The following is a 9,329-nucleotide window of genomic DNA, read 5'->3' as shown; positions in this document are numbered from 1 at the left end:
AGTGTTCGGTCAATATGACTTGCTCCAGCTCCTCGACCGTTGATTTGGTGGCATTGGAATCATCAGGGGTGATGAACGACCAAGGGACTCTGTAATCATCATCCTCGCCTGCTTCTTGCTTCTATGGTTCAGTAAGGGCTGGTATCGTTGATTGCTATTTGGTTCCTTCCTTCCTAACCATCTCCGTGTTCTTTGATGCCGAGAGTGCGGACATCGAGATCACCTCATCGACCACAAACATTTCTTTTGCGGCCGGCTGCTCTCCGTAAACCATCTTGACTCCTCCCGATGTGGGGAATTTCAGTGCCTAGTGTAGTGTTGAGGGTACTACCCTCATGTTATGAATCCATGGTCTTCCAAATAAAGCATTATATCTCATATCCCCTTTGATTACATAGAATTTTGTTTCCCGAATGGCCCCGACGGTGTTCACCGATAGGTTTATCTCCCTTTTAGTAGTTTTGCATGCCATTTTGAATACGTTTAAAACCCGGACTGCCGGCACTATTTGGTCTTGTAGACCCAACTGCTCTACGACTCTCGATCTGATGATGTTGGCCGAGCTACCTGGATTAATCAATACACGCTTAACTCAAGATTTATTTATAAGTACAAATATTACCAGTGCATCATTATGCGATTGTACGATGCCTTCGGCGTCCTCATCGTTGAACGAAATAGTTCCCTTGTGATGGACACCTTGGTGCGCTTTAGCATTGGTCCCTGGGGGATGTCGACTCCACCAATGATCATGTTGATGATGTGCTGAGGTTCCTCTTGTTCGGTCTTTTTGTTGGAGTCCCTATTCCTTAAGTGATTTTTGGCTCCATCACTCAGAAATTCCCGGAGATGTCCGTTATTGAATAACCGGGCCACTTCTTCTCTTAACTGTCGGCAGTCATCGGTTCTATGGCCATGAGTTCCATGATACTTACACATTAAGTTAGGGTCTCTCTAGGTAGGGTCGGACTACAATGATCGAGGCCACTTGGTGTCTTTGATGCGCTCGATAGCAGATACGATGCTGGCAGCATCAACATTGAATTTGTATTCTGATAACCTCGGTGCCTCCCTGGCCCCGAGTGGCCTGTCGAAACCATTTTGGCTCATGAGTCCCCGGCTACTGTGGCCTCGATTGTTCCTTTTTTCATTTATTATGGGGATACGCCCAGATCCGTTGCCTCTTCGATCTCCACTATGCGGTTGATATAGGTCTCTGTTTGGTCTTGGTTCATGATCGACGACTCTCTTAGGCCTATCATTAGTTCTGATGGGATAAACGGCCCCGGAGGGGGCACCTAGCTGATCGTCCTCAACTCTGATTTTTGACTGGTACCTGTTATGGACGTCGGCCCAAGTTACCGTCAGATACTCTATGAAATTCTGTTTCAACTGCTTTGAAGCCAAGGAGCTACGGGGGTTGAGTCCTTAAGTGAATGCCTGAACAGCCTAATCATCCGCAACTGGGGCAGATCCATCCGTTCCATTTGAAATCTCGATACGAATTCCCTGAGCATTTTGTTATCTCTTTGTTTTACCTTGAAAAGGTCCGATTTCTGGTCTCGGCCTTGATGGCCCCGACATGTGCTTTCACAAAGGCGTCTGCAAGCATAGCAAACGAATCAATAGAATTTGGGGGTAAGTTGTGATACCATATTATTGCTCCTTTGGACGGGGTTTCGTTGAACCTTTTTAGCAAAACCGACTCGATTTCATCATCTTCTAGGTCGTTTCCCTTGATGGCACACGTGTAGGAGGTCACATGCTCATTTGGATTTGTGGTTCCATTTTACCTCAAAAGTTTGGGTATGCAGAACTTCTTCGGGATTGGCTTCGATGCTGCACTCGGAGGGAAAGTCTTTTGGACAAATTTCTTGGAATCCAAACCTTTCAATATCGGGGGCTCTCCTGGGATTTGATCGATTCTTGAGGTATAGGTCTCCACTTTTTTGTACTTGGCCTCAATTTTCTTCTCCCCCAATTGCACCCGCTTTGTCAATTCCTCAAGCATTTTTATTATTTCGTGGTTGGTCCCGGGCTCAACTTCACCTAGCCTTTCTGTGGCTTGCTCACTCCTTTGGGCATTTGCCCGGGATGGTTCGGGCTCAACTCTGCTGGGGGCACGGCTTTGATTCTGCATCTGTGCTATCGCCGCGTGTTAGGCCTGCAACATTTCGAAGATCACCCGCAGATTGATCTTATCGCCTTCACCTTCGGGTGTACCTCGAGTCGTAGGTCGGGCTCATTCCCGAACGCTGTTCTCAGGGCCGGTCGACAGGTTAGAGTGGATGGCCACATGTGAGTTGGCGTTAACTGGGTCTGCAACCGGGACTCCGTTGGGATCAACAGGGGGCACCTCGTTGCTGGGCACTACATTGTTGTTTTCGCGGTGATGGCCAGATTCAGCATCAACATTCAAGTGAGCAGACTGAGAGTTTGACATTCTTAGGTTGACATGAAATTAAAATCTCAAAGAACAAGTGTAAAACAGAGTGTGTTATGGAAATTTGTATCAAATTACCACTATTATCATTAGCCCCACGGTGGGCGCCAAACTGTTTACCCTTAAAAATGGATAACAATTGAATTTATACGCAGTTTTAAAGATATGTGTAATAATTCAATAAAAGTGATTAATGTCGTTAGATAAGCAAATTAAAGATAGAATAAACAGCCAAACCAGTAGTAATATTGAGTCCGGGCTCGGTTACTAGCGCAACAAGTAACCTGCCTTCGGTTCGGAGCCAAACACTTATGAAGAACTATGAATAAAATCAAGAACTTTGAATAACTTTTGGAAGCAGAGAAAACAGATGTATACTGCCTTGGTATGTGTGTTACAGTGTCTATTGAATAATCAGCTGCCCCTATATATAGTAGGAGAGTTTTACTCTAAGTATAATTCTAAGAAAGGTAAAAATCTTTCTTTTTGCTAATCACTGATTTGCTGCCGATACAGGCCGAAATTCACGTCATGATATCCGGTTGGACACGGATATCACGAACATTTGTTAATAGTGTGCGGTTGTTTGGTAATGCTCTCTGAGGTCTTGGAACTCGAACATGACCCGGGGGCGTGGTCTCGAAGGCTCCAAGGGCAGGTGTTTTGCTCAGGCTTTGATTCGAGTGGCTCCTGGCTTCGTTCGTATTCCTTGCAGTCATGTTCTCGCTTCGTTCGCCTCAACGGAAAATCGGGGTGCTTATTAGCCTCGGTTTTACCCGTATATATATATACTACATATTCTTGAAAACATTGTTTGTTTATGAAATATGATCATGTTTTGGGAAAAAAATCAAATATTTCTAAGTTCCCAAAAACTGCCCAATTTTTGGGTGAAGTTTTTTCTTGCACTCACAAAACTTTAATTTTTCTTCAAATAAAATGCATGTCCAAACACAACTTCAACTTTCAAAAATTATTTTTCAACACAACTTCAAAAACTCTTTTTTCAAGTTTCAATCAAATCTATGTCCAAACGCTAGCTAAATTTAAGGAATCCTCTATTTTCTTCTTTTTATGGTTTTGTACATAAATAATAAATATAGATATAGAATATAATAAAGTACGAACCTAAATAAAAGTGGTAAATACATTTTTATTATGGTATAACTAGGTAAATTTCCCAAATTTATTTCTTGAGAACAAACCATTAGTTTAGTGACTTTAAATCCACAAAAACTAATTCAATTAATTTACAGAAAAAGTATAAGTTCGATGACGTTACGAGAAATTAACTCGAAGAGAAAGAATATACTCCCTTCATTCATTTTTACTTGTCCACTATACTAAAAATATTTTTTCACTTTTACTTATCAATTTTAGCAAATCAAAAGAAGATCATATATGTTTTTTCATGGTTTACCCTTATTATGAATTACTCATTTTACAAATAATTTCCTACTATCATTATTACGGGTACTGTGGTGAAATATGCACTTCGTCTTTTACTCCCTCCATTCACTTTTATTTGTCCGCTATGCTAAAAATATATTTTTACTTTTACTTGTCAATTTTAGGAAATTAAGAGAAGACCATATTTTGTTTTTCATATTTTACCTTATTATTAATTACTCATTTCACAAATTATTTTTCAACACTTCTCAAAATACTATCATTATTATGGTTACTATGGAAATGTATAAACTTCATCTATTATTTCTTAAGGGGTGTGCAAAGTCCATGATGAACAAGTAAAAGTGAACGGTGTATAGGGTAAAATATGCTATGCTAGGTGGTTGCATAAGAGAGTTACACGTGGAACCGAAGGCAGAGGATAGTTAAAACCAAAGACAATCGTTCCATTTGTCACCAGAAAGAATGATGCTCATAAAGATGCAATAAATACCTGCCACCCGGTAGCATTCAATGGAGAATATTCCACAACATTTAGTACACTGTCTGTTACAAAGAATGTGTCATTTATGCTCACCGTTACACATTCTTCATTGGCCCTCAGAATTGACATTAAAAAGGGCATGATCCTAGGGCCTTGTTCCTTAGGTGCAGCTATAAATAGTGAGCTCTGTTATCATTGTAAAGGACACGAATGTTCTGGCAAACTCATGCTATAATCTATTCAAAGCTGTATACAATTTTGTCTCCTTAATTTTTGATTTCATTAATGTTGTACCTGGAAGCCTCGCTCCCGAAATTACTATTTCTGCTATTTCATCTTCATATCAAGGCTAAGTATTGCATATTTCCTCAATTCTTTTATTATTTTAGGATCGAATTAATTCACTTGTCTAGAAACCATGTATAAATTCGACTGTACCGTTTTACGGGTAAACAGTTTGGTGCCCACCGTGGGTCCTAGACAACCGTGTAGTTAAGTTGATCCTTGCCTCTTTTACTAACGTGTTTTGATTATTTGTCTCAGAAAAAATCACAAAAAATGACAGATAATGGTGTTAACAATACACACAAAATCTTGAGGCCTAATGAGACCAACCTCATCACGAGGATTCAGTTAGTGACACCCGCAATGAGGGAAATAATGCTACGCCGGTCCATGACAAGCGGTACCCATGACATGTTCAGGAAGTGACTCCCGATGATGCTGAAGAAGAGCATGTTGTTGAAGCAGTAAGGGTCCTGCAAGAGCAACAAGCAGTCATTCTAGGCCATCTCACACGACAGGATAAGGTTATGATGGAGTTAAAGCAGGCGTTATCAGGGGCTTCCAATAATGCGAATGGACGAGGTCCAGTTCCTCCCAGTGCTCCCGCGAATCAAACAACACAGAGGGTCGACAACAACACCCCGAGGGCGAGTTGGTTCCGATGGGGCTGGGGGGAGCGGATCCGGCCCCAACAACGAGAACGATCCCTTCAAGAGCGAACTCTTACGGTTTATGAGAGAAGTGAATGCCCGCATGGACCAAATCCCCGGTGCACCACCGGTGCTGAATGGACCAGACTCAAAGAAGTATAGTTAGTTATCGTACAAACCAAGCACGACACCAGAATTAATCCCGAAGCGGTTTAAAATGCCCGATATGCCGAAGTATGATGGAACGTCTAACCCTCAGAAGAATATTACCACCTATACAATGGCAGTGAAGGGGAATAATTTAGCTCCCCATAAGATTGAATCTGTTTTGCTGAAGAAATTAGGAGAGACTCTCACGAGGGGAGCCTTGACGTGGTATTCGCTGCTACCCGAGCATTCCATAGATTCCTTTGAGATGCTCGCGAACTCTTTTATTAAGGCCCATGCCAGAGACAGAAAGGTGTAGGCTCGAAAGGCCGACATATTTAGAATTGCACAAGGAGAGTCCGAGTTGATGCGGGAATTTGTCACCCGGTTCCAAATGGAGCGAATGTTGCTTTCGGCTATTTCGGATGAATGGGTGGCTGAAGCATTCACAAGGGTCTGAATCCGAGAAGTTCTGACGCTTCCCAAAAATTGAAGGAAAGCTTGCTTGAGTTCCAAGCGACGACTTGGGAGGATGTCCATAACCAGTACGAGTCTAAGATAAGGATTGAAGATGATTAGATTGGCTTCCCCTCGTCGGCAAAAGGTCGGGAGAAGAATAAAGAAAAATCAAAAGATGATTTCGACACAGATAGACAGTCTTCAAGGGGCGAGTTTGTGCCCTAAGAATGGGCCGAAGGACGCGACAGAAGTTTCCGGTCGGCAGACAGGTTCGTTACCGATAGAAGAATTGATCGCGGTCGGAACAATAGATTATTGCAAGAAAAAGAAGCGTCAGGTACATGGGATCCTTCCTACCCCAGGCTATCAGAATACAACTTCAATGTCAATGTCATAGAGTTGGCATCGACTATGAGTAACATTAAAGAAGCACGGTTCCCGAAGCCGATGAGGTCCGATCCTAGCCAGAGGGATCCCGATTTATGGTGCGAATACCACGGGATGATTGGCCACTGGACTGGGGACTGCCGACATCTGCGTGAAGAGGTGGCAACACTTCTGAAAAATGGTCATCTCAGAGAATTCTTAAGTGACCGGGCCAGGAGCAACTATGATTGTAACCGTGATAACGCAGAGCCCTCTAAAGCAGGAGAAGATCCGCCGCGCCAGACGATCAACATGATCTTCGGGGGGAACGAGATCAATGGGGTTACCTTCTCAGCAGCAAAAAAGATGAAGGTATCAATAACCCATAGCAAGAGACTCCGGGAAGTCGCTGAAGACTACATCACTTTCACGGAGGAGGACGCAAATGGACTGTTGCTAGCACACAATGACGCATTAGTAATTTCTTTAAATGTACTAGATTTTAAAATCAAACGTGTTCTGGTAGATCCAGGAAGTTCAGCCAATATCATACAATAGAGGTTATTGGAGCAAGCCAAACTCATCGGAAGAATCATTCTGGCGACAAAACTCCTCGCCGGATTCAACCTCGCAAGCATGATAACCTAAAGAGAGATCCTGCTGCCCACGAGCGCCGAATGGGTGATGAAGACGACTCTTTTTTGAAGTTATGGATGGTGATATGGGTTATAACATTATTATGGGAAGATTGTGGTTGCACAAGATGAGAGCCGTACCATCAACGTATCATCAGTTGCTGAAATTCCCAACTCCCGAAGGAATCAAACAAACAAAAGGCGACCAACCGGCGGCAAGAGAGATGAATGCGATTTCGGTCTCCAGTAGCAAGGGGAAGGAGCATGCGGCATGGTAATTACAGGAACCGACGCCTGCTCCCGAATCAGGTGAAGTTAACCAGGAGGGAGAAGCATCAGAATCTTATCAGGTGCAAAGATACTTCCAGGTACCGGAAGATACGAATGCTAGTAAATCCACAGCGGAAGAACTCGAGCAAGTTGCATTGTTTGAAAAATTCTTGGAGAGGAAATTCCACTTGGGGACAGGACTGCACCCCGAGCTCAGGTCTGGCTTTATTGAATTTCTTAAATATAATGCCGATTGTTTTGCGTAGTCACATGCAGATATGACAGGTATCCCAACGGAAGTGGTCGTACACAAGCTAAGATTGGATCCCAACGTCCCTCCGGTAAGACAATAGAAACGCCCTATTATGGAGGCCAGGAATAAATTCGTCAAAGAAGAGGTAACTCGCCTACTTGATATCGGTTCGATCCGAGAGGTAAAGTATCCAGACTGGCTAGCTAATGTAGTAGTAGTTCCTAAGAAGAAGAATAAATTTTGCATGTGTGTAGATTATAAGTATTTGAATAAGGCATGCCCAAAAGACTCGTTCCTACTGCCAAACATCGATAAAATGATTGATGCAACAACCAGGCATGAGTTAATGAGTTTCCTCGATGCATATTCCGTATACAATCAAATTAAGATGAACTCGAAGGATCAGGAAAAGACTTCGTTCATAATGAATTTCGGCACATATTGCTATAATGTGATGCCCTTCGGGCTAAAGAACGCCGGAGCCACTTATCAACAGCTAGTAAACAAGATGTTTGAAAAACAAATAGGGAAAACCATGGAAGTTTATATAGACGATACGCTTGTAAAGTCTTTGAACGTAGGTGATCATCTTAAGCATTTGCAAGAAACCTTTGACATCCTAAGAAAGCATAACATGAAGCTTAAACCCGAGAAGTGCGTGTTCGGGGTCAGCTCCGGCAAGTTCTTAGGATTTCTAGTATCACAAAGGGGGATTGAGGTAAACCCCGATAAGATCAAAGTCATCGAAGACATCCCGGACCAGCTGTCAAGCGTGAAAGAAGTTCAAAGGCTCACAGGGAGATTGGCCGCTTTGAGCAGGTTTATTTCCTGGACATCAGAGAAATTCGACCGTTTCTTTGCGCTGCTCAGAAAGAAAAACAACTTCGAATGGACCCTGGAATGCCAGCATGCTTTGAGAGATTTGAAAAGGTACTTGTCCAGCCCTCCGTTATTATCAAAATCGAATGAAGGTGAAACACTGTTAGTCTACCTCGAAGTCTCAGAGGTAGCGGTAAGAGCCATTTTAGTCCGTGAGGATGAAGGTACGCAATCTCCTACTTATTACGTTAGTAGAACTTTAACGGGAGCAGAAACTCGCTACCCGCATTTGGAGAAGCTGGCCTTAGATCTCGTAGTCGCCGCTCGGAAGCTGAGGCCTTACTTCTAATGTCATCCGATAGTTGTGGCGACCACCTTTCAATGCGAAAAATCCTTCACAAACCCGAACTCACAGGTAGATTAGCCAAATGGGCCATCGAAATGAGTGAATTCGATATAGAGTATAAACTGAGGACTGCGATTAAGTCACAGGTTTTGGCTGACTTTGTGGCCGATTTCAGTCTGGGATTGATGCCTCTAGCAAACAAAGAAGCTCTGATGGTGTCAGAATCGACATCGGGAGTTTGGACCTTATTTACGGAAGGAGCTTCCAACGTAAAGGGGTCCGGGCTTGGCATAGTATTAACCACACCTTCGGGGAAACCCTAAGGCAGGCCATAAGAACGGTCCCATTTACTAACAACAAAGCAGAATATGAAGCTTTGATTGTAGGACTCGAATTGGCCAGGGGACTAGATTTCGAGGTCATAGAAATCAAATACGACTCCCAGCTGATGGTAAATCAGGTCTACGGGATCTTCGAAACCAAAGAGGAGCGCATGCAATAATACGTAGTGAAGGTCCAGGCTCTGCTTGCTCGATTCTGGGAGTGGTCGATTACTCATATCTCGAGGAAAGAAAATGCAGAAGCAGATGCATTAGCTAACCTCGATTCATTAACGGAAATGAAGGGATCGGATTCCGAGATGGTATTACAGCTCATGCACTCGGTTCTGGACGCAGATAGCTACTATAAGGTAAATACAACTAATTTGTTATGGGACTGGAGGAATGAGATCATCAATTATCTTGAGCACGGGAAGTTGCC

General features: G+C 43.1%; 1 protein-coding gene across 1 annotated transcript; it reads left to right on the top strand.

Moving 5' to 3' along the window:
* The first annotated feature begins 6,289 nt into the window (after positions 1-6,289).
* Positions 6,290-6,802, top strand: LOC142167266 (uncharacterized). The gene has a single exon (XM_075227431.1). The coding sequence runs from the start codon at positions 6,290-6,292 to the stop codon at positions 6,800-6,802; it is 513 nt and encodes a 170-aa protein (XP_075083532.1).
* The last annotated feature ends 2,527 nt before the right edge of the window (positions 6,803-9,329 follow it).

This window comes from Nicotiana tabacum, chromosome 12 (assembly GCF_000715075.1).
Source record: "Nicotiana tabacum cultivar K326 chromosome 12, ASM71507v2, whole genome shotgun sequence".
NCBI lineage: Eukaryota > Viridiplantae > Streptophyta > Magnoliopsida > Solanales > Solanaceae > Nicotiana > Nicotiana tabacum.
This window is presented reverse-complemented; position numbering and strand designations above follow the sequence as displayed.